Consider the following 26322-nt stretch of genomic DNA (forward strand, 5'->3'; position numbering starts at 1 on the left):
CACACACACACACACACACACACACACACACACACACACACACACACACACACAATGCAGTGCAACTTCCTAACAATGAAATGTGCATTTGAAGCAGCTTCGAAGAACGTTTATTCAAAACATTAGAAATACTTGTCACACAATATCAGGGGATCCTTAACACTTGTTCTCCTGCGGGAGTTGAGGGGTGGGGTGTATACCCCTAAACAAGTGTATGTAAATATGGAATAACAGAGTGCCACGTGGGTGGTGAAAAGTGTGAAAATGTGAAGACAGCAATGGAAACAGTTGTAAAGGATTGAAGGTCATTGAATAGTTTATTGTATATAATTTTATTTTTGAATAAAGTATATTTTGTTTAATAAAAAATTAGATTTGCAAAACATAAGTGTGGGATTTAGTTAACAGTCTTATCTCCAGCTCAGCTTTCATACACAGGCATGTCAACCTGGATTGTGCAGGTTGGCATACCAGGGTGGGACTCAAACAGCAGGAGGCTGAGGTGCATTGAAGAATTCAGATGTAGTGTTAAAGGATGATGCAGATGCTAATTTTTTTGATTAAGAACATTGCCTGCCCTAGGAGTTTTTGATTAGACAGTGTATTGGTAGCTTTCAAGGCCATACTTCACTTTTTGTGCACTTCTTTAAAAAAAAGTAACTTCATTAGCAATCAAAATTACTTAATATGCTGACCTCTGGCCAGAATACATATGTGTCAATATGAGATACACAAGGTCACAACTTAGTCACCTGGGACACATGCATGAATGTAGCCTTGGAAGAGGGGCAGGCAGCTGAGATGGATGAAGACCTGATCCCACCCAGAGCCGGGAACAGACTAACGAAGAGGTCCATCGACCAACTTGCCCCTCACTTCACTGGGTTCTCAAAGACCAGTAGTGTAACCCTGAGATGCAGCTAATTGTTAAGAAACAGCCCCGTTAAATATCTACCCATAATCTCTATATACACAGAATATAGATTCATTAAGCCAAAAAGTTTTATGTTAATAAAGACACCAACAAAATCTTAATTGAAACATGTTTAAAGCACTCCAGCTCCTGTGGTGCCTACAGATGCCTTAAGTGCTGCACTGAAACAATCCCCTCTACCCACTCCCCTCCGCCTCCCCCTCTCCTTTCAACACCTATCTGCACCTCTCCCTTCACCTCCCGCCCTCGCTTATACCCCACCACCCTCATCCCTCTCTCCCCACCCCCTCCTGCTCCCTCCTCCTCCTCCCCCTCCCCCTCCCCTCCCCATTCATTCTCCTCCGCCTCTCTCACCCCTCCCCTCCGCACCAGCAGCAGGACTGACAGCGATGGAGAGCACCGAGGCGCCGCGGATGCAGGGCTCCGGCAGCCCGATTCAAGTCAGCAGGTGAGGGATGGAGGGGACAGCGAGGGGGAAGGTGAAAGACTGCAGGCAGTCCACCCCTGCCCTGCCCTGCCCCAGCCCCAGCCCCAGTAGCCCCGGACTCCCGGCATCGCATCGCACTGCACCGCACGGCCTGGGCAGGGACCGGCTGCACAGCCGGGGGCGGGGTTGGGAAGCTCAGGCTCGATCTCGGGGCGACTCAAGGACACGGAAGGAGCTGTCCGATCTCCCTCCATGTTCAGTTCCGGCTTTGTGGAGTCAGGGAACGGTGTCCTTGAGGTGAATGTACAGCCATGATCCGAGAGACCGAAGAGCAGGCCTCTGCCGAGCTTTCTGTTTCTTCCATTCACTTTCACCTTGTTCCTGCTCCTCCTCTTCCCCTCCCCTCCCCCTCTCCCCCTCTCCCCCTCTCCCCCTCTCCCTCTCCCCCTCTCCCTCTCCCCCCTCCCCTCCCCTCCCCCTCCCTCCCTCCCCCTCCCCCTCCCTCCCTCCCCCTCCCCCTCCCCCTCCCCCTCCCTCTCCCCCCTCCTCTCCCCCTCCCCCTCTCCCCCTCCCCCTCTCCCCCCCTCCCCCCCTCCCCCTCTCCCCCTCTCCCCCTCTCCCCCTCCCCCCCTCCCCCTCTCCCCCTCTCCCCCTCCCCCTCTCCCCCTCCCCCTCCCCCTCTCCCCCTCCCCCCCTCCCCCTCCCCCTCCCCCTCTCCCCCTCCCCCTCTCCCCCTCCCCCTCTCCCCCCTCCCCCTCTCCCCCTCCCCCTCCCCCTCTCCCCCTCCCCCTCTCCCCCTCCCCCTCCCCCTCTCCCCCTCTCCCCTCCCCTTTCCCTTCCCCTCCCTCTCCCCTTCCCACTCTCCTCCCTCCCCTTCTCTTCCCCCCTTCCTCTCCCTTCTTTCCCCCCCTTCCCTTACACCTCTCCCCTCCCTCCCCTACACCTCTCCCCTCCCCTACACCTCTCCCCTTCCCCGCCCCCTCCCTTCCTCTCCCCTCCCCCTCTCCCTCCATCCCCCTCTCCTCCCTCCCCTTCCCCTACCCATCTCCTCCTCCTCCTCTCTCCCTCCCCCTGCCCACTCTCTTCTGCCTCCCCACTCTCTCCTCCTCCCCACTCTCTCCTCCTCCCCTTCACCTTTCCCCTCTCCCCCCCCCCTCACTCCCCATCTGTAGCTTATGCAGTCAATGTCTTAGAGGGAAAGAAAGCCTCTAGTTTTGCATGAGTATTGAGGAGAAGGCACATGTTAGAGCAGGATGCTGCACTCAGTGACTGCGTAAGGAAAGGCATCACAAAATCAGCAATCCTCAAGTTAGTTTTAAGAATATGGAGTTGCATAGGGATGGCAAGGCAGCGTGGTGGTTAGGGTAATACTTTATAGAGCCAGCGAGCTGGGTTCATTTCCCACTGCTGTCTGTAAGGAGTGTGTATGTTCTCCTCATGACCGCATGTGTTTCCGGTTTCCTCCCGCACCCCGGAGACGTACAGGCTAGCAGGTCAATTGGTCCCATGGCTGTAATTGGGTGGCACGGGCTCGTGGGCCTGTTACCGTGCTGAATCTCTAAATTGGTTCACCACCCTCTGGGTGAAGAGTTGCGGAAGTTGCAGCAGTGCAACGGCTGAGATGACATGCAGCCAAGCGTAGTTTAGAGATAATGGTGCGAGTGTGGAACGATCTGCTGGCAGAAGTGATGGATGTGGGTTCAGCTGCAATTTGGATGAGTACATGGACATGGAGAATATGAAGGGCTATATTCCACGTACGAGTTGGTGGGATGAGACAGAATAACAGTTTGGTACAGACTAGATGGGCCAAAGGACCTGTTTCTGTGCTGTAGTGCTCTGTAACTCTACAGTGGCAGTCAACCCAGGCAAGAGAGGTACTTGAAGAACATAGCTCCCCTTTGCACAGCCAGAGGCTGGAGCCATTTGGCATACCAAGTCAAGATAAGGATGCGAACAAAAGATTCTCAGGTGACACATACTGTCAGGTCATTTACCTTACAAATTCTGAAGTATTATTGGTCTTTAATATGTAGATTTTATTGGCTATTAATACCGGTATTATTGAAGTGATAGGTAATTTATTATCCAGATAAAGAATTTGAACATAGACAAGGTAATAGCTGTATAATTTCTGTATAAAACTGTTATTTCTTTGTTCAAACCTTAGAAGAGTTTGTTACAGGGACCATGATATTCTCCTTGTGCACAAGTAAATAAAAGTGTGATCAAGTAATGAATGCAAATTTTCAAAGTCCAGTTAACTGGTGATGACAAAAGTTCGAAGCAAGAAGTAAATTTCTTATTGAAGTACATATATGTCACTTCATACAACGCTGTGATTTATTTTCTTGTGGGCGTACTCAGTGAATCCATAACAGAATAATAACCATAATAGAATCAAAGACTGTACCAACTTGGGCGTTCAAACACTGTGCAAAAGGCAATAAACTGCAAATACAAAAAGAAAGAAATAATAATAAATAAATAAGCAATAAGTATCGAGAACACGAGATGAAAAGTCTTTGAAAGCGAGTCCATAGGTTGTGGGAACATTTCAGTGATGGGGCAAGTGAAATTATCCTCTTTAGTTCAGGAGCCTGATGGTTGCGGGCTAATAGCTGTTCCTAAACCTGGTGGTGTGAGTCCTGAGGTTTCCGTACCTTCTTCTTGACAGCATCAGCGAGAAGAGAGTATGACCTGGGTGGTGGGGGTCCCTGATGATGGATGCTGCTTTCCTGTGTAGATTCGCTCAAAGGCAGAGAGAGCTTTATCCGTAATGAATTGGGCTGTATTTGCTACCCTTTGACAGTTAAAAAAGAAAATGATAGTAATGCTTAGAAAGTCAGGTGATACCTTTGGAGAGAGCATCAAGAGTTCACATTTCAATATGTTGGTTTTCTCCGAATGGGGACAGAGACCTAGACATCTTCAATACGTTCCGTCCATGTCAACCTTTTCGCTCATCTCCACTAATCTGCTTGCACAAGGTCTGTATCCACCTATACCTTCCCTGTTTGCAATGTGCTGAAATGTCTCGTATCTGAGTCCACCACCTCCTCTGTCTGCAGGTTCTAGATATTAACTAGTCTGTGTAAAGAGACTTAGCTCCAGGGAAAAGGATTCTAGCATATCCAACAAAGAGTTCTTAAGAGTCAGCCAGTTCTGACGCAGACTGGAATGTGATTTTCCAAGTAGGCGTACTGCAGAGATCAAGACTCTGTAATGAATTCAATAATTTTAGATTAACTAACCCTCCCAGATTATGTGATGACAATCTTCAACTTGAACATTGACTTGAATTTTGTCTCCTTAAATGCTGATTAAACTCCTGAGTAGTTCAGTTTTCTTAAGCCCATCATCCCTCCTAGGACATAGGCCACAAACAACAGCTTGTCATTTTCCTTTGTACTGGGTCAGTCTTTTAAATTTTCCCCAGGTGTAGTCCATCTTCAGATATCCTTCCTCTCCCAGGGATGAGACCGTTGGAGCTCTGGGGACGGGATAGGGTTGAGGATGGGGCAATTGGTATACAAGTAAATGTGGTGTGTCGTGAGCCTGTCTACAAGGACAGGCAGATGACAGGGCAAAATTACTGTCAGTGGGATGAGCTAAAGTGTAACAGGTGACCAAAATCAAAAGGGGTGATGAATACAGGACTGAAGATGTTATATTTGACTGCATGCAGTACATGGAATAAGGTAGATGATCTTGTAGCACAGTTGGAGATTTGCAGGAATGAGGTAGGCATCTCTGAGTCATGGATGAAAGCAGATCATGTTTGGGAGCTTAACATCCAAAGATACACATTGTATCGAAAAGAGAGGTGGGTGGGCAGAGGGAATGTGGATGCCCTATTGGTAAAAAATAAAATCAAATTTTTAGAAGGAGGTTATATAGGATTGGAAGATGTAGAATCCTTGTGGGTAGAGTTAAGAAGCTACAAGGGTAAAAAGATCCTGATGGGTGTTATATATAGACCTCCAAACAATTGCCAGAATGTGGACGACAAATAACAAGGGGAGATAGAAAAGGCATGTTAAAAGGGCAATGTTAAAATAATTATAGAAGATTTCAACATGCAGGTTGATTGGGGAAATGTGGTTGGTGCTGGATCCCAACAGGGGGAATTTGTAGAATTACTTTGTGATGGCTTTTCAGAGCAGCTTGTAGTTGAGCCCACTAGAGGAATGGCAATTCTGGATTGGGTGTTATGTAATAACCCAGATTTGATTAGGAAACTTAAGCTAAAGGAACCCTTTGGAGGCAGTGATCATAATTTGATAGAATCCACCCTGCAGTTTGAGAAGGAGAAGCTGAAGTCAGATGTATCAGTATACAGTGGAATAAAGGAAATTACAGTGGTGTGAGAGAGGAGCTGACCAAAGTAGATTGGAAGGGAACACTAGCAGGGGTGATGGCAGAACAGCAAAAGCTGGAGGCTCTAGAGGCAATATGGAAGGCGTAGGAAAGATATCCCATAGAAGTATTCTATAGAGAGGATGAGGTAACCATGGCTGACAAGGGAAGTCAAATACAGCATAAAAGCTGAAGAGAGGGCATATAATATACCAAAAATTAGTGGGCATGTAAAGGATTGGGAAGCTTTTAAAATTAAGATAAGGCAACTAAACAAGCCACAAAAAGAGAGAAGATGAAATAGGAAGGTAAGATAGCCAATAATATAAACGAGGTTACCAAATTTTTTAGATGTATGAGAAGTAAAAGAAAGATGAGTGGATATTGGACCGTTGGAAAATGATGCTGGAGAGAGAGTAATGTGGGACAAAGATGTGGCAGAGTATTTCGCATCAGTCATCATTGTGGAAGACATTAGCTAAATGCCAGAAATACGAGAATGTCGGGGCAGAATTGAATGTAGTTGCCATTACTAAGGAGAAGGTGCTTTGGGAAGCTGAAAGGTCTGAAGGTAGATAAGTCACTTGGATCAAATGGACTGCACCCCAGGGTTTTGAAAGGATTAGCTGAAGAGATTCTGGAGGCATTACGGTAGTAATAATCTTTCAAGAATTACTAGATTCTGGAATGGTTCCAAAGGACTGGAAAACTGCACATGTCACTCCAGTGTTTAAGAAGGAGGGAGGTAGAATACAGGAAATTGTAGGCCAGTTAGCCTGACTTCTGTGGTTGGAAAGATGTTGGAATTGATTGTTATGGATGTACATGATAAAATAGGCCAAAGTCAGTACAGTTTTCTAAATGGGAAATCTTGTCAGACAAATCTGTTTGAGTTCTTTGAGGAAATAGCAGGCAGGATAGACAAATGTTTATTTGAATTTTCAGAAGGTGTTTGACAAAGTGCTGCACATAATACAAATACAAAATAATCAAAATACAAGCCTATGGTATTACAGGAAAGGTACTAGAATGGATAGAAAGTTGGCTGACTAACAGGAGGCAAAGACTGGGACTAAATAGGGCCTTTTCTGGTTGGCTGCCAGTGACTAGAGGTGTGCCACAAGGGTCAGTGTTGAGAATGCTTCTTTTCATATTGTTCATCAATGAAAGAATTAATGGCTTTGTGGACGATATGAAAATAGGTGGAAAGGCAGGAAGCAGGATGTCTGCAGAAGGACAGATTGGGGAATGGGCAAAGAAGTGGCAGATGAAATGTAATGTAGTGAAGAGCATGGTCATACACTTTGGCTGATAGGATAAAGATGTGGATTATTTTGTAAATGATGATAAAATTCAAAAATAGGAGGTCAGAGGGACTTGGGAGTTCTCGTGCAGGATTCCCTAAACGTAGAGGTTAATTTACAGGTTGAGTTGTGCTAAGGAAGGCAAATGCAATGTTAGCATCAATTTCGAGAGGACTAGAATACAAGAGCAAGGATGTAATGCTGAGGCTTTACTGAGCATTAGTCAGACCACACTTGGAGTACTGTGAGCCATTTTGGGCCCTTTTAGTAAGGAAGGATGTGCTGGCATTGGAGGAAGTCCAGAGAGGTTCATGATAATGATCCCAGGAATGAAAGAGTTAACATATGAAGTGTGTTTGGTGGCTCTGGGCCTGAGCTTGCTGGAGTTTGGAAGAATGATGGGGAAATTTCATTGCAACCTACTGTGAATCCATGGAATTCTTTGCCACAGGCAGCTGCGCAGGCCAAGTCATTGGGTATATTTAAAGAACAGTTTGATTAATCAGTGAATCAAAGGTTACAGGAATAAGGTGGGAGAATGAGGTTTAGAGGGTTACTAAATCAGCCATGGTAGAATGGCAGAACAAAATCGATGAGCTGAATGGTCTACTTCTGCTCCTAGGTCTTATCATCTTATCTGCTGGCATTGCAGAGGATCCAGAGGAGATTTATGAGAATGATCTGGGAATGAAAGGGATAACATATGAGGTGTGTTTGATAGCTCTGGGCTTCTGCTTGCTGGAGTTTAGAAGAATGATGGGGGAATTTCATTGAAACCTACCGAATATTGAAAAGTCTCGACAGAGTGGAGGTGGAGAGGATGTTTCCATTAGTGGCAGAGTCTAGGATCAGAGGGCACAGCCTCAGGGAAGAAGGACATTTCTTTAGAACAGAAATAAGGAGGAATTTCTTTAGCCAGAGGTTGGTGAATTTGCAGGGGTTCATAGTTTCTTGGTTGTTAAGGTTATGGGGAGAAGGTAGGAGAATGCAGTTGAAAGGGAAAATAACTCAGCTGTGATTGAAAGGTGGCGAAGACTCAATGGGCTGAATGGCCTAATTCTGTTCTTGTGTCTTATGGTCTTATGTTCATAGTAACTATGGAGTCAACATGTGGGAAATGCTCCAGATCTGTTTAGGATGTCTCAGCTCTTGATTAAAACAAGGATTGTTGAAAACTGGAATGAGAGACTGGAAGAAATTGGTGTCTCCATGTCTTTCAGTTCTAAAAGGATGTTCTTCTACTCCCAGGCACAAAACTGCTGACACGAGCAGAGATTTCCATGTCAAATGAACCATGTTATGTGTGGTTAAGGAGCTGTGGAAGGTGCAAGTTTATTCTAGTAGGAGTGTCAAATTGCATTACTGCAGTTGACACAAGGCAGGTAGCCAGCCTACGCACATAGCAAGACTTTGTGATACATGTGAGAAATGATGTGACCTGACCATGTGAGCTAAAGACTCATGAAATACAGGTGAAGGTTCATGTTTGTTCATCAGCCAGTTAAGAACTGGTGCTATAGTTAACAATCAAACAGAACTGCCAGCAATGTCTAACCCAGAAATTATTCTGATTTTTTCCCAAACCTGACAGGAGGGAACAATGGTCTTTTGTTCTTTCAGCTTTGATACCTAACTTTGCCAATTTATTATTTTTTTTTGGAATCTAAGTATCGTTGTCAAACCAAGGTTTATTTCCCATCGCTAATTATCCTTATGAAGATGGCAGTGAGAAGTTTTCTGTACACTTTATAGTGCTATTGGGTAGAGAGTTCCAGGGTTTAAACTTAGTGACAATGAAGGGCTGGCAATATATACCCAGTGGCCCCACCTTATTAGGTACACCTGTACAACTGCTCGCTAATGCAAATGTCTAATTAGCTAATCATATGGCACCAATTCAATGCACAGAAGCATGCAGACATGGTCGAAGAGATTCAGTTATTGTTCAGACTAAACATCAGAATGGGGAAGGAATGTGATTTCAGTGACTTTGACTGTGGAATGGTTGTTGGTGCCAGATGTGGTGGTTTGAATACCTCAGAACTGCTGATCTCCTGGGATTTTCAGGCACAGCAGTCTTCAGAGTTTACAGTAAATGGTGCAAAAACATCTATTTAACAGCAGTTTTCTGGGTAAAAACGCCTTGTAAATGAGAGATGTCAAAGGAGAATGGCCAGAGTGGTTGAAGCTGACAGGAACTCAACTAACCACACGTTGCAACAGTGGTGTGCAGAAGAACATTGAATGCATAACAGATCAAACCTTAAAGTGAATGGGCTACAGCAGCAGAAGACCATGGACATACACTCAGTGAGGGGAGGGAGGAATGGTAGTTTAAAAGTGAAGTGAGGAGCAAGTTTTAAGCACAGGGAGTGGTAGGTAGGTGGCTGGATTCCACTACCAGGGTTGGTAGTGGAAACAGGCAGTTTAGTGGAGTTCAATAGCAAATCAATATGAAGGAAATGGAGGGATATGGCTAATACATAGCAGGAGTACATTTACTATAACTCGGCATCAAGATCAACACAACATAATGTGCTGAATAGCCTGTCCAATGCATTAATGTTCTATTTTCTTTGAATCTTTGGAAAAACATGGCCTAATTAGGGACAGCATGGCTTTGTGTGAGGTAGATCATATCTAACCTGATTGAGTATTTCTAGCAGGTGATAAAGATGATTGATGGAGGTTGAGCAGTGGATGCTTTCTAGTGGATTTTAGAATGGATTTTAGTAAGGCATTTCACAAGGTCCCTCATTCAGAAGATTTAGATACACGGGATCCATTGTGAATTGCCACTTGGGATCAGGGTTTGGTTGTCTGTAGAATACAGAGGATCATGGTTGACGGGTCTTATTCTGGCTGGAGGTCTGTGATTAGTGGTGTTCTGCAGGGTCCTGTACTGGGATCTCTGCTATTTATTGTATATGTAAATGACTTGCATGCAAACATGGATGGGTGGGTTAGTTAGTTTGTAGATGACACAAGGGTTGGCGGTGTTGTGGATCATGTAGGAGGTTGCCAGTGAATACAGCAGGATATACGAGTAGATCTGGGCAGAGAAATGGCAGATGGAGTTTATTCTGGGCAAATGGAAGGTATTGTACCTTGGACAGTTCATAGTTAATGGTAATGATCCTTAACAGTATAGATGTACAGAGGGATATTGATATCAATAGGTTGGTAAAGAAGGCATATTGCATGGTTACCTTTATTAGTTGAAGCATTGAGTTCAGGAGTCAGGAAGTTATGGTGCTGGTCACATCTGTATTTTTCCATTCAATTCTGGTCACTGCATTATTGGAAGGATGACAAGGCTATGGAGAGGGTCCAAGGAGGTTTACCAGGATGCTACCTGGATTAGTGGGCATGTGTCATGAGGAGAAGTTGGTCATACAAGGGGTTGTTTTCTCTGGACCAATGGATACTGAGCTGATAGAAAAGTTAGAAGATTACAAAAGTTATAGAGTGGACAGCTGGTATCTTTTCCCTAGGCTCAAAATTTCTAATACTTGAGGATGTATATATAAGGTGAGGGGGGAATGTTCAAAGGAAATGGGCAGGGTAAGTTATTTTTTAAAATAGTGGTGCGTGCCTGGAATGCATTAACATGGGAGACACTGGAGGCAGAAAAGATAGAAGTACCCCGGTATTTAAGTGGCTCTTAGATAGGCACATGCATATGTAGAGAACAGAGGGATAGGGATCACACGCAGGTAGACAGGATTAGATAGATCTAACACACACAAAATGCTGGAGGAACAGAGGTCAGGCAGCATGTTTGAAAAGGAACAAACAGTTGATATCTTGGGCCAAGACCTTTCATCAGGACTGGAAAGGTCAGAATAAGAATGTGGGAGAAGGAGAATGAGTACAAACCTGTAGGTGATAGGTGAAACCAAGTGAAGGCGGAGGAGGAATGAAGTAGGAAGCTGAGGGGTTCAAAGTACATTTATTATAAAATATGTATACTATATACAGCCGTGAAATTTGTCCTTATCATTCTTTATTTTAGGTTTCCAGTATTTGCAGTTGTTTTTTTAAAATTTTCATTTACTGTAACATTCTGACTGATTGCTTCTTACAGACAGCTGAAAAAATCAAACCTAATAGAACTAATTAAAAAAGACAGCCAGGCTCTCATGTGTGACAAAAAGAACAAATTGGCAAACAATAAAAAGCAAATAACATTCAGTACTAAAGTTCACGAAAGTGAGCTCACAGTCACAAAGCCATTTCAATGCTGCAGTCAGACCAGGAGCCCAGTTGGAGGCCACAGCTTCAGTTCAACGCCGTGATGGTTAAACCTTGTGGAGTAGCGAGCTGAACGCTGGCCCGACCCCTCGCCTCTGGTACCAACGTCCCACCATTTCAATCTGGCCCGGTGCTTAAATCAGCCAAGTATTGGCTCGTTTCTTGCTCAGCCCTGTCCACTCTGGCAACGGCCAAACATTGGCCTGTACCCAAGCACAGAGCCAGTAAAGTGCCACTGTGTCTCACCAGCGCCACTTTAAACCTGACAGTGAAAAGGGTAAAATGGGTAAAAGAGGAATCGAATAGGAGAGGAGAGTGAACCAAGGGAGAAAGGGAAGGAGGAGGGGCACCAGAGGAAGGTGATGGACAGGTGAGGAGAAGGGATAAGAGGGCAGCCAGAATGTGGAATGGAAAATGAGAGAAGGCGAAGGGAGAGAAATTCCCGGATGTTGGGGAAATCAATATTCATGCCATCAGGTGGGAGGCTATCCAGTTGGAATAAGAGCAGTTGCTCCTTCAAACTGAGAGTGTGCTCATCATGGCAGTAGAGGAGGCCCTGGACTAACGTGTTGGAATGGGAATGGGGAGTGGAATTAAAATAGCTGGAAATCCTGCCTGTTGTGGATGGGGTGACGATTCTTGATAAAGGTTACTTAGTTCAGCACAACACAGTGGGCATAAGCACCTGTTCCTATACTGCACTGTTCTGTGTTCTATGTAATATGTTACTGTTGATCTCAATCCTATTGTCACCTTTGCTTGTTACTCAAAACAGAAGTAGGGAAATGCTGGAATGTATCATCAAGGAGGTGGTAACAAGGCACTCGTCAAATAACAATGGATTTGTATTTATGAATGGGCAAAAATGTTTGCAACACACACAGAAAATGCTGGAGGAATTCAGCAGCTCCTGCCGAAGGGTTTCGGCATGAAATGTTGACTGTAGATTTTTTTCATAGATGCTCCCTGGCCTGCTGAGTTCCTCCAGCTTTTTGTGTGTGTTGCTCGGATTTCCAACATCTGCAGATTTTCGCTTGTTTGGGGGCAGAAACGTTTGATGTTTCTGTTGAAATATTGTGAGAATGTAATAAGCAAGTATGGCAAACTGGCTGATGTACAATTGAACTTTTGGAAATCTCCAGAGTGTGTAACATTGGGAGTAATAAATTGGTGTGGTTAATTGTCATAAGGCAGGGGCTTCCTATCTTTTTTTTAATGCTATGGGCCCCTACCATTAACCAAGGGATCCACGGACTCCAGGTTGGGAACCTTTGGCATAAGGAAAGATCAGATTATTTTCAGGTTGGGAGGTTATGTCCTGTGGGTTGCTGGAAACCAAGCTGTTAACAGTCTGTATTAATGATTAGGGCAGCACAGTAACGTAGTGGTTAGCACAATGCTTTACAGTACCAGCGACCTGGATTCAATTCCCGTTGCTGTTTGTAAGGAGTTTGTAAATTCTCCAAGTGGGTTTACTCTGGGTATTCCGGTTTCCTCCCACAGTCCAAAGACGTACCGGTTGATAAGTTAATTGATCATTGTAAATTGTCCTGTGATTAGGCTAGGATTAAATTGGGGGATTGCTGGGAAGCATGGCTCGAGGGACCGGAAAGGCCTATTCCACACTGTATCTCAATAAATTAATAAATAAAATGATTCAGTTGGGGGAATGAAGCTTAACATAGCCAAAGTTTTCTGATTGTAAGGGGAATGCAAGAGACTTGTGAGGGATACAGGCAGGCGAGGTGACTAGATAAGTGAATTTTAATGTGAAAAGCTGTGAGATCATTTGTTGCTTGAAAAATACAAAGATAGAATTATTCTTCTAAATAACGGGAAGCTGAAAAGTATTGGTTTTCAGAGGGATCTGGTACACCAAATACTGCAAGTTAATGTGCAGGGTTAGCAAGCCAATTAGGAAAGCAAATGGTTTGTTGGCCTTTAATACTTGTCACTTTCAGTACAAAAGTAGATATATCTAGCTTTAGTAATGAAGGGTTTGATGAGACTGCATTTGGAATATCATGAATTCCTACCAAACGAAGGAAATACTTGCGGAAAAACGTAAGCAGCAATGGCTTACCAGATCGATTTTTAGGATGGTAGGTTTGTAATGAAAAGAGATTAAAAAGGCTGGGTCTGTATTCTCTTGTATTTAGAAGTGCGAGAGATGATCTTGTAGAAGTAAGCAAAATTATTCCAGGACTTGACAAAGGCAGTGTAATCAGAATCTGGTTTCATATCACTGGCATATGTCATGAAATGTGTTGTTATGCAGCAGCAGTACATTGCAATAAACAAAAGTAAAAGTTATAAATTACAGTAAGAAGTGTGTGTGTATGTATGTATATGTGTGTGTATGTATGTATGTATATATATATATATATATATAAAATATGTAGTGCAAAAAGAGTGGAATAAAAAGGTAGTGAGGTAGCGTTCATGGGTTCAATGTCCATTCAGAAATCAGTTGGCAGAGGGGAAGAAGCTGTTCCTGAATTGTTGAGTGTGTGCCTTCAGGCTTCTGTATCTCCTCTCTGATGGTAACAATGAGAAGAGGGCATGTCCTGGGTGATGGGGGTCCTTACTGATGAATGGCACCCTTTTGAGGCATCGCTCCTTGAAGATATCTTGGATACTTATAATTTCCTGTGGATCAGGGGTGTCAAACTCATTTTAGGTCACGGGCCGGATTGAGCAAAATGCAGCTTCATGCGGGCCGGATCAGTCGGACGCGTGTGAACGCAGCTTTCGTTGCCTCCGTTTTTTCAGCCTGCTGTCATGTGTCTCAGTCTCTGCTATAACTACAAAGTGTTTCACTTTACAAATTCCGTTTCTTATGAAGAAGACTGCCAAATAAACACTAAAAACCCTGAAAACCTGGTACCTGAATAAACTCAGCATTAGCCATATCATATGCCATAGGTGCTTCGATTACTGGGGCCAGCTTTAATAGTAATTAGATATTATCTTGCGGGCCAAAGATAATTCTACCGCGGGCCGGATTTGGCCCGCGGGCCTTGAGTTTGACATATATGCTGTAGATTATTTCAACCCTGTGCAATGGCCACACACCCCCCCATACCAGACAATGATGCAACCAGTTAAAATGCTTTCCACGTTACATCTGTAAAAATTTGCAAGTGCCATTGATGACATACTAAATCTCCTCAAACTTCAAATGAAATATAGCTACTGTCGTTCTTTTTTGTAACTGCATCAATATGTTGGGCCTAGGGTAGATCCTCAGAGATGTTGACACCCTCAGGAACTTGAAATGGCTCACCCTTTTCACTTCTGATCCCTCTATGAGTGTGTGTTCCCTTGTCTTACCCTTTCTGAAGTCCACAGTCAGTTCTTTGATTTTACTGATGCTGAGCTGCTGCGACATCAAGATCAGTTGCTGTTGTTTCCCCTGACTGAGGTACAAGTGGCCCCCGTTTTCCGAATGTTTGCTTATGTCACCTTGCTTTTACGAAAGACCTACATTAGTTACCTGTTTTCGCTAACCAAAGAGTTTTCGTTTTTACGAGAAAAGGCAGTGTGCGCCCCAAGCAGCCAAGCTCCTCCCCCGGAACTGCATTCTAGCCGCCATTGCTTAAACATGTGTCTGTAAGCATTTTTGCTTTATCTCGATTTATTTTGTGCATCTGTTAGCAAGATGTGTCCTAAGGTTTTGGAAAAGCCTAAGAGAGCTCGTAAGGCTGTTACGCTTAGCGTAAAACTGGACGTAATTAAATGTTTTGAACGTGGTCAACGAAGTAAGGACATTGTCCACACATTGAACTTGCCGACAAGAAAGAATCTTGAAAGTTGCCAATGTTACTATTGGTTCTGCTTGTAGTAAAGTGGTCTCTTTTAGTCTGCTGGGAACTTTTGGGCAGCTTCATAGTTTAATGTTTACTGGAGAGAGAGCTTTGGCTGATACTGAAACAAAACTGAAGAAAATAATTACAGAAGGTGGTTATTCGTATAATTTCATATAAGCAAGTGTTTAACTGTGATGAAATTGTAATTTATTGGAAAAAATTGCCGAGCACTGCAACCTGATGACTCAGCCTAACACACCATCATCACTGTGCTCGCTGTCTTCTCGATTCCGGTAAGTGAAACTAAACTGTACATACATTATTTCTACTTTATATAAGCTATGTATTTTTATGTGTTATTTGGTATGATTTGGCAGCTTCATAGCTTAAAGGTTACTAGAGAGAGTGCTTCCGCTATGCTAGTAGCGCTACGTAGTGAGATTTTCGCTACGCTAGACTGTGCTACAATGATTTCAGGATAGTATTTCTACTTTATATAGACTGTGTATTTATCATATCATTCCTGCTTTTACTATATGTTACTGTTATTTTAAGTTTTATGTGTTATTTGGCATGATTTTGTAGGTTATTTTTTTGGGTCTGGGAAAGCTCTCAAATTTTTCCCATATTAATAAATGGTAATTGCTTATTCATTTTACGACATTCCAGCTTACGAACTGTTTCATAGGAACACTCTACCTTCAGGTAGTGGGGGAAACCTGTATCTGAAAATGTCATCACGTTCTCAAATGGCCATTCAGGATGGAGATGAAAAGAAATTTCTTCATTCAGAATGTGGTGAATCCTTACAGTTCATTGCTTAAGGGCTTCATTCATTGAATACTTCAACTCAGATTAATGGATTAAATTTTGACAGAATCGAGGAGTACGGGTTTAATGAAAGAATATGACTTTGATTAAAAGATCAGACATGATTTTATTGAATGGCAGAGCAGGCCTCAGTGACAGAATTTCCTACTCTTCCCTCTGTTTTGTATGTTTTTATGTTGTATAGCCAGTTGATCCCTGTTGTTGTGGCTGAACTAAAAATGGGCATATCGAGAGGTGAGAAAGCATCTGGTACAACTGGAGCTAATAAATAAATAATGTAAATAAATAATGAAAATGTAAATTTATTTATTATCAAAGTATGTATCTGTTGTCATATGCTATTTGAGATTCATTTTCTCACAGACATTCACAGAACAAAGAAATACAATAGAATCAATAAGACTGATAAACAACGAATTTGTCAAAGAAGACAAACAGTGCAAATGCAATAATAATACAAAATAACTAAATATATAAATAATACTGGGAACTTGAGTTGCGGCTAAGTACAGCTCCAATGCCATATTCGTTTGCTGCCGACCTCATAGGCCGAATCAAAGGTGGTGGTCAATCAGCATATAGGGGAGAGATTGAAAATCTGGCTGTGTGGTGCCTTAACAACAACCTCTTACTCAATGTCAGCAAAACCAAGGAGCTGATTATAGACTTCAGGAGGAGGAAACCAGAGGTCCATGGTCCAGAAACAGAGTCCTCATTGGAGAATCAGAGGTGGAGAGAGTCAGCAATTTTGAATTCCTCGGTGTTATCATTTTGGAGGACCTATCCTGGGCCCAGCACATAAGAGTACTTACAAAGAAAGCACAGCAGCACCCCTGCTTCCGTAGGAGTTTGCGAAGATTCAGCATGACATCTTAAACACTGACAAACTTCTATAGATATGTGTTGGATATGGCCCAGTCCATCACTGGTAAAGGCCTCTCCACCATTGAGCACATTTACACAAAGCGTTGTCATAGGAAAGCAGCATCCATCATTAGGAGCTCCCACCACCCAAGATGTGCTGTCTCTTGCTGTCATCAGGAAGAAGGTACAGGAGCTTCAGGACTCACACCATCAGCTTCAAGAACAGTTTTTACTCCTCAGCCATCAGGCTCCTGAACCCAAGGGGATAACTTAACTCAACTTCACTCACCCCATCATTGAAATGTTTCCACAACCTATGGACTCTATTTGAAGGACTCTTCACCTCATGTTCTTGATATTTTTTCTTCCTTTTTGTATTTGCACAGTTTATTGTCTTTTGCATACTGATTGAACCCCCAAGTTGGCATGGTCTTTCATTGACTTTATTATGGTTATTATTCTATTATGGATTTTCTGAGTTGCCTGCAAGAAAATGAATCTCAGGGTTGTATATGGTGACATATATAAAGTATACTTCAATAATAAATGTTATTTGAATTTTGTAGAGTATTTGAAATAGAGTCTCGAGGTTGTGGAATCTGTTGGTTCAGGAGCCTGTTGGTTGATGGGAGTTAACTGTTCTTGAACCTTGTGGTGTGGGACAAGATTCCTCCCTGATACTAGCAGCAGGAAGAGAGCATGGCCTGGGTGGTGGGGATCCTTGATGACAGATGCTGCTTTCTAGTGGCAGCGCTACTTGTTGATGTGCCCAGTGGTGGAGAGGTCTTTACCGGTGATGGACTTGGATGTATCCACAACTTTTTTTAGAATTTTCTGTTCTTGGGTATTGATATTTCCAGTGCATGACATGATGCAGCCAGTCAGGGTACTGTCCACTATGCATCTTTCCAAGTTTTTGAAAGTTTTCAATGATGTGCCGAACCAGCGCTAACTCCTTCCTTGTAATAGCACTTATGTGCTGGTCCCAGGGCAGATTCTCTGACATGGTAACGCCAAGGAATTTGAAGTTACTGATACTCTCCACCTCTAGTCCCCTAATGAGGACTGACTTATAAACCTCTGGTTTCTTCCTCCTGTAGTCAATAATCAGCTCTTTGGTTTTGCTGTCATTGAGTGAGAGGTTGTTGTGGCACCATTCCATCAAATTTTCAATCTCCCTCCTATATGTTGATTCAACGCTGCCTTTGATTTGGTCAACAACAGTAGTGCCATCAGCAAACTTAAATATGATGATGTCAGCTGTACTTAGCATCACAGTCATTTGTCCTCTAGTTTGTATGTAGGCAACCTGTGATGGTGTGCAAGGGAACCTTGCTTTTTATTATATCTATATGTGGAAACCATGAATGCAGAAAACAGTTTTTTTTTGCAGTGTTCTGAAAGAGAAACATGACCGGAAAAAGACCAACAGAATCAAGAGCATGCGAAGGTAGGTGGCAGGAAGTTGTGGAATCAGAGTGTGCTGTAGCCTTTCTGTAAATAAAGGAAGTGACTTAACATCCCAGAGAGAGAAAAAAAAGTTGCCGATTTTTCAAAGGGGAATGTTTTTCATTGTCGTGAGTTCACTGCATGTTATTTGCCTTGGTAATGAGATGAAATAAGCCTGAGCCAATTGCTATAAATTCATTTGTTGTGATGCAAATCTTTTTTAAAAAAAATAGCCACAGGCATCCACAAGTAACTTGAGGGTGGTTTCTGTGGAATTAGTGATGTCAGTAATGACATCCGCAGAATCTGAAGCTTAGTACATTCAGCAGTTTCTTGCTTGAAATGCTAGATAGTAGATACACAACCCTTACTGTGATAAGCCGTTTCTCTTGTGTTCTCGAGTGCAGCACCCTGATCTTCTGATGATGACGATGGTAATAATCAGGTAGTGTAATTAAGGCTCGTATGACTTGTATGTTGAATAGTAGACTTTAAATGAAGAGAAAATTGTTGCAGAGAGTACTAGCACTAGGTGAAGTACAGTGTTGTGCATTATAGTGAAATGTATAACTTGTGTTCTTGCGTGATAAAAGGTCTTGGCCCAAAACGTTGACTGTTTAATCTTTTCCATAGATGCTGCCATCTATCTGAGTTACTTATCTGCTGAGTTACTTCAGCATTTTGTGTGTGTAACTTATGTTACTTTTATTTCTTACTGTTGTCATCCTGAGTCATTCCTCCATGAAGGGGTTTATTATGAGTGTTCGGTAAATGGAGAAACGTGATGTGGGGCTGAGACAGATAGGTTTCTTCTTGTGGAGAACGAATGCAGTCATAATGGGCCAAATAGCCTCTTTTTCTTTGTGAGTACCACAGAGAAGTACTCATTTAGGGCCTCACCTATACCTTCTGACTCCATGTACAGAGTTCCTCTGTTGTCCATCATGGGCCCTTCTCTTTCCTTGGTTATTCTTTTTCCCTTAATCTATCCAATCATAAAATAGAATGTTTGTACATCCCACGTGCTCCATGCAAGACTCAGTAATAAAGCATTCTAAAAATCTGAAATTTTTCATGTAAGCTAAATTCAGCATGACAATTAGTTTTCTCTCAACCCTCCCTGGAGGCCCTTCTGAGCCCAAAGAGGCCGAGTGTTAATTGCCCCTACTGAAAATTGATGCAATTTTTCCAGACCTACTTTTGAGTTGCTAAATATTTGTGTGGACCTGACCAAAGTACTTTATCTATAGTACCTGAGCCACAAAAGAACGGGTGAAAATTTGTGTGTCAGGGTTCTGTCAGAGACCAGCTATGATTTAGACTACAACACACACAAAATGCTGGTAGAACACAGCAGGCTAGGCAGCATCTATAGGGAGAAGCATTGTTGACGTTTCGGGCCGAGACCCTTCGTCCTGACGTTTGAATTTCCAGCATCTGCAGATTTCCTCGTGTTTGATGATTTAAAAAATTTTTTTTTTATTAGTTTTTCAAAACATTTTACAAAATTAAAAACCCCAAATCCCAGTGAGGAGCATTAATACAGAGCAAGGTTAAGCATACAATAACAATATGCTACAAAGGAAGAGAATTTAACAAAAAAGCACCTAAATTAGAGACAAGTGAGCTTAGTGTCCTCCCCAAACCCCACAACACAAGAAAAAAAACAACAATTCCAGACCAACCACCACACAATATAGAGAGAATAAGTCCGGACAGTCAAACTCCCAGACTGTGAATACACTTAGCAACAGAGGATAATAATGCCTACTACCAGAAAAAAAAGGGAGCTGAAAGCAAGGGACCGAAAAGAAAAAAAAACCCTAGTAAAGAGGAAGGTTATGAAAGTACTCGATAAAAGGCCCCCAGACCTTATGGAACTTTAAATCCGAATTGAGAACTGAATAATGAATTTTTTCGAGGTCTAAGCAGGCCATAATGTCGTTAAGCCATTGCGCATGAGTGGGCGGGGCAACATCTCTCCATCTAAGGAGGATCAAGCGTCTCGCCAGGAGAGAGGCAAAGGATAGTATTCGGCATTTGGTCGGACCCAGACATAAATCTATCTCGCCCCAAAAACCGAACAGAGCAATTAAGCGGTTAGGCTCTAGGTGCTGATTCAGAATACCCGATAGTGTAGTGAAGACATCTTTCCAGAATTTCTCCAAGCTAGGACAGAACCAGTACATATGGATGAGAGAGGCCACGCCCCTCCTGCATTTATCACAGAGCGGACTAATGCCAGGGTAGAATCGGGATAGTTTAGATTTAGACATATGGGCTCTATGAACAATCTTAAACTGTAAGAGACAATGGCGAGCACAAAGAGAGGTTGAGTTAACCGATTTGAGAACTGAGTCCCAGCTCTCCTCGGATAAGGAGATATTTAAATCCTGCTCCCAGGCCATTTTAATTTTATCCACAGGGGCCCGTCGTAAGGCTGCTAGTTTATCTTGGATAATTGAAATTAAACCTTTACCTAGTGGATTAATGGAGAGAAATAGGTCCATAGCATTTTTCGCAGGCATTTCAGGAAAGTTAGGAATTAAAGGAGCAGTAAAGTGTCGGATTTGGAGATATCTGAAAAAGTGAGCGTTAGGCAGGTTGAACTTAACAGAGAGCTGTTGAAAAGAAGCGAAGCGGTTATCAATGAAGAGATCTTCAAAATGTCTAATGCCCTTCCTGTACCAAACATGGAATGCTGAATCGAACGTGGTAGGTAAAAAAAGGTGATTATGTGCGACAGGGCTAGAAATGGAAAACCGCTGGAAACCATAGCATTTCCAGAACTGAGCCCATATACGCAAAGTGTGTTTGATGATTTAGACTAGTTAGACAAGTATAACTGAGAGAAAAAAACAAGTTTGGTAAGATACCAAAGAAATTCATTAGATACAATTAAGAGGCTATTCACAATGATCAAGGTGTTATGTTTTGTAACTCTAAAACATAAAAATAATTAAAAGGAAAACAAGAGAAATGTGAGATAATTCGGGAACGTTCATTTTTACTTTAAGTGAGGCGTACGCATATGACGTGGTGCTGTTACGGGTGTATGCCATTTCTGATCTTCATACGTATAACCCATAATGAATTATTTAAACAAACAAAAATGTTTAATCAAACAATATATTTACAATATCACTCACATATTACTGATTATTAAATACACAACAGTCCTCCCTGCTTAGCTATAAACTCCAATTCAATATAGAATGCATCTCAACTTATATACATGTATACAGTATATACTATATAATACAACTACTGTATAGGTATCCACAGCATAGTAAATTTTAAATTTTCCCATCCATGCATAAAGATTTAACCTCTGTGGAGGATTTCTTACTGTTGTCGGATAATATCTTTGCTAGCAAGTGAATCTTGTGGCTCTGCAACAATCTCAGGCTCTGGGTATTGATCTACTTCCAGCACTGGGTTGATGCTGACCTAAAAAACACCACTGATCTTGACTGATCTATTGTTCCTAGCTACTGGGACCACTGGTATTGACCAAAGGCTCCACCCAACCTTGTAAATGGTTCCTTCAGCCTTCCAGTGATCTAGCTCACTGTCAACAGTGATAAGGTCCCACATAGGAGATTGGTGGGTAAAATCAAAGCTCATGGCATTGGGGGGAAGACATTGACATGGATAGAAAACTGGTTGGTAGACAGAAAGCAAAGGGTAGCGGTGAATGGGTGTTCCTCGGAATGGCAGGTGGTGACCAGTGGGGTGCCACAGGGCTCGGTATTGGGACCACAGCTGTTTACGATTTACGTCAATGATTTAGATGAAGGCATTGAGAATAACATCAGCAAATTTGCTGATGATACTAAGCTGGGTGGCAGTGTGACATGTGATGAAGATGTTAGGAGAATTCAGGGTGACTTGGATAGGCTGGGTGAGTGGGCAGATGACGTTTAATGTGAATAAGTGTGAGGTTATCCACTTTGGGAGTAAGAACAGGAAGGCAGATTATTATCTGAATGGTGTAGAGTTAGGTAAGGGAGAAATACAAAGAGATCTAGGAGTCCTTGTTCATCAGTCACTGAAGGTGAATGAGCAAGTGCAGCAGGCAGTGAAGAAGGCTAATGGAATGTTGGCCTTTATTACAAAGGGAATTGAGTACAAGAGCAAGGAAATCCTCTTGCATTTGTACAGAACCCTGGTGAGACCACACCTGGAGTATTGTGTACAGTTTTGGTCTCTAGGGTTAAGGAAGGACATCCTGGCTATAGAGGAAATGCAGTGTAGATTCACAAGGTTAATTCCTGGGATGTCCGGACTGTCTTACGCAGAGAGGTTAGAGAGACTGGGCTTGTACATGCTGGAATTAAGGAGATTGAGAGGGGATCTGATTGCAACATATAAGATTATTAAGGGATTGGACAAGATAGAGGCAGAAATATGTTCCAGATGCTGGGAGAGTCCAGTACCAGAGGGCATGGTTTGAGAATAAGGGGTTGGTCATTTAGGACAGAGTTAAGGAAAAACTTCTTCTCCCAGAGAGTTGTGGGGGTCTGGAATGCACTGCCTCGGAAGGTAGTGTAGGCCAATTCTCTGGATGCTTTCAAGAAGGAGCTAGATAGGTATCTTATGGATAGAGGAATCAAGGGATATGGGGACAAGGCAGGAACCGGGTATTGATAGTAGATGATCAGCCATGATCTCAAAATGGCGGTGCAGGCTCGAAGGGCCGAATGGTCTACTTCTGCACCTATTGTCTATTGTCAACTTTATCACAGATTGTATAAGGAACTGGATAGGCTTTGCAAAACGGGTGTGGCATTTTCATTTAACACTATTTTACCCCTGATATATTTGAGTTTTACAATAACATTCTTGAACAGCGCTATGGCATCATGCAGTACCTTTCTTAATTCACTTTCATTTGACTCTATTGCAAGGGATGTGGGTTTGCAATGGTGGATGGATCTCCAATCAAATTGTAGTTGTCTTATCATGTCCCTGCATTGCCGGCCCTCATGTTTTCACCACGTACGAGCCAATGAGGCTCGTTGGTTATTGTATTTCACTGTTACCGATGTCATTCCCACAGGAGTTATCTTTTCTCCAGTCTAAGTTCTTAGTTGGACATCTGCAGGCTTCAGTTCAGTATCTTTGAAATGCTGTTCAGACTTATTTTGTAGAATGCTTGAAACAGCTGAGCCAGTGTCCAATTTCATTTTAGTTAATTTGCCATTTACTTCTGGTGTAAGCAACATCGCTTATCTATTGTTAGTTGTCACATTGTAAACCTCAAGGCTACCTAGTCCTGTGTCACTCTCGTTTTCAGATTTTTTCATCAACAACATGCAGATTAGTGCTCTTTTTTTGAAACTGGAACTTGACTTTTTGTCTTTTTCTCTTCCCCGTGCGGTCCATTTATTTTTGTCTACCCAACATGCTCTTTGTCCTATGTTGCATTTTCTGTAAGTTTTGCTTTTAAACCTGCATTGATCTTCTTCACGTGAGCCCCTGCCACAATGGTAACACAATTCATAGGCCAGGCATTGCAGTTTTGTTCATGCTCACTTTCATTCCTGACTGCAGCTCAATGGCATCTCTGTGTGCTGTTTTCATCTGTTTTTTAAAAATGTAAGTTGTGCTTCAATTAGGAGCCGTTTTTGAAGGCTTTCTTGTAAGATTCCACAAAATAAATGATCTATTAGTGCATCATTAGGCCGGTCACTGAACTGACAATGCTCAGACAATCTCTTCAATTCAGCCACGTAAACTGAAATGGACTCACCTTCCTTTTGATTCTGGTTATGAAACCTGATATGTTCTGCAATCAGCAACTTCAGTTCTAAGTGTACCTGCTTTACTTTCACGATATCAGCAAAGCTCAGTTTGGCTGGTATGCTGAGGTAGTCAAACTTCTAAGTAAACTGTATGTCTTTGAACCCAATGCACTCAGCAAAATTGGCAATTGCTTTTGATTGGCTAATTCATTTGCTTTAAAATACTGCTCAATCTGCTCAGTATATATAATCCAGTTATCCATTGTGCAATCAAATGTGTATATCTTCCCAATGTAGCCAGCCATTTCTACTCATTATTTTATTTATGAATATTTTCACCTGGTACTCACTAATTCAACAGGTAGGTAGTCGTTGGAAGTTCATTTAAAACTTCTTTGTTGCCACTGTTATGTTTTGTAACATCAAAACATAAAAAACAATTAAGAGGAAAACAAGGGAGCCCGGAGATAATTTGTGTACGTTTGTTTTTACTTTAAGTGAGACATGCACACATAACGCAGTGGTGTCATGACATATGCCAATCACATTCTTTGTACATTTAACCTGTAATAAATCTACTTTAAACAAACAGCAATTCTTAATCAAGCAATATATTTACAACATTACTCAAATATTTCTGATTATTAAGTATAGAGCAAAAGGAAGTTTTATTTTTGGGTGCTTCTCAGTAAAAATTTCCTTGATTAATCTACCTTTGTTAAAAGTTCAAAGGCAATGCATGATTACTTTGGCTGTGGCACCTTTAGGCATCAGTTCAACTCTAGTAGGGAGAGAAACTGCATTAAATTCCTATTAAATTGACAAAAATAAAGACTTCAACATATAACACTGGCTGGGGAACTGTAGTGGAAAGCAGTTTTAAAAGATTGTGAACTCATTGTCTGGGATAAATTTATAATAGATCACAAAGTATTACAGTACATCAAACACAAAGTATTACATCAAACATTACAAAATCTTAGACACAATAATAAATTAAAAGGAGCTGTTATTTTAGTGTTAGCTGGAGATTTTAATCAAACACTAGCAGTAATACCATGAAGTATTAAAGTAGATAAATTAAAATCCTGTATGAAAGCATCACACATTGGGGAAGAATGATGAACAATTGCACTTCAAACACAATATGACTGGTGATTCATCCGTAAAAGAGTTTTATTCGAACTTACTCAAATTAGGAAATGGGGAAACTAAACACAAAGAATTGTGAAAAAGTTGGGTCAAGTTGTTCCATTACTTCATGATCTGATGCAATCTGCTTTCCCAGATGTCTGTCAATGTGTTTTGATTGATCAGCAGTTTCATGAAAGAGTAATTTTAGCTCAAAACAGTGACACGGTGCAAGCCATTAATAAAGATCTTCTTTCAAAGCTTCCCACATAACCTGTACAATACAAGTCCTTTTGACAGTGCAATAGACATTGATGAGACTATATATTTTCCCATTAATTATTTAAAGTATCTGTCGCCATCTGTTATGCCACCGCATAATCTTGAACTAGGAGGAGGAACTCCAGTCATGCTGTTTGGGAATTTGTATCTAGCAAACCTATGCAATGACACAAGACCATCGGTTTAAAAATTACTACCACATGTCATTGAGGCGACAATAATGACTGTTATTGATGTAGGGGAAAACATCTTCATCGCTCAGATATAAATTACTCATCTGATCTACCTTTTCCTTTCAAGCAACTTCATAAAACAAAACACAGAATATTACAGAACTGTACAGGCCCTTTGGCCCAAAATGTTGTGCTGACCTTTTAACCAACTCTAAGATCAATGTAACTGTTTCCTCCTACATAGCCCTCCATTTTTCTATCATCCGTGTGCCTATCTAAGAATTTCTTAAATACCCCGAATGTATCTGCCTCTATCACTACCCCTGGAGGCACATCCACGCACCCACCAATCTCTGCGTAAAGAACTGACCTCTGGCATCCCCTCGCCCCACCCTCCCAATACTTCCTTTGAATCACCTAAAAAATAGGCCTTTGTATTAGCCGTTTCCACCCTGGGAAAAAGTCTCTGGCTGTTTGCTATGCCTCTTATCATCTTGTACACCTCTATCAAGTTACCTCTTATCCTCCTTCATTCCAAAGAGAAAAGCCCTAGTTTGCTCAACCTATCAGTATCAGATATGCCCTCTAGTTCAGGCAGAATCCAGGTAAGTCTTATCTGCATCCTGTCTAAAGCTTCCATACCCTTCCTATAATGAAGCGACCAGAACCGAGCACAATATTCCAAATAGTTCTGCTATGTGTGTCAACGAGGCACTAGGACACAATCACTAAAGAGTTGTTAATCTGAATCTTGAAAC

At 42.2% G+C, this 26322-nt stretch overlaps 1 protein-coding gene across 3 annotated transcripts in view; it reads left to right on the forward strand.

Moving 5' to 3' along the window:
- Nucleotides 1-1245: 1245 nt before the first annotated feature.
- Nucleotides 1246-26322, forward strand: part of acot7 (acyl-CoA thioesterase 7) — a 273337-nt gene continuing 248260 nt past the window's right edge. For 2 of the 3 annotated variants that reach the window (XM_073032128.1, XM_073032129.1), the window contains exon 1: nucleotides 1246-1382. In XM_073032128.1, coding sequence (XP_072888229.1) covers nucleotides 1324-1382 — 59 coding nt within the window. In that variant the 5' untranslated portion in view covers nucleotides 1246-1323. Of the gene's footprint in view, nucleotides 1383-1548; nucleotides 1659-26322 lie in introns of those variants that run through there. The other variant, XM_073032130.1, reaches the window with a different exon arrangement.

Source organism: Hemitrygon akajei, chromosome 29, assembly GCF_048418815.1.
Source record: "Hemitrygon akajei chromosome 29, sHemAka1.3, whole genome shotgun sequence".
NCBI lineage: Eukaryota > Metazoa > Chordata > Chondrichthyes > Myliobatiformes > Dasyatidae > Hemitrygon > Hemitrygon akajei.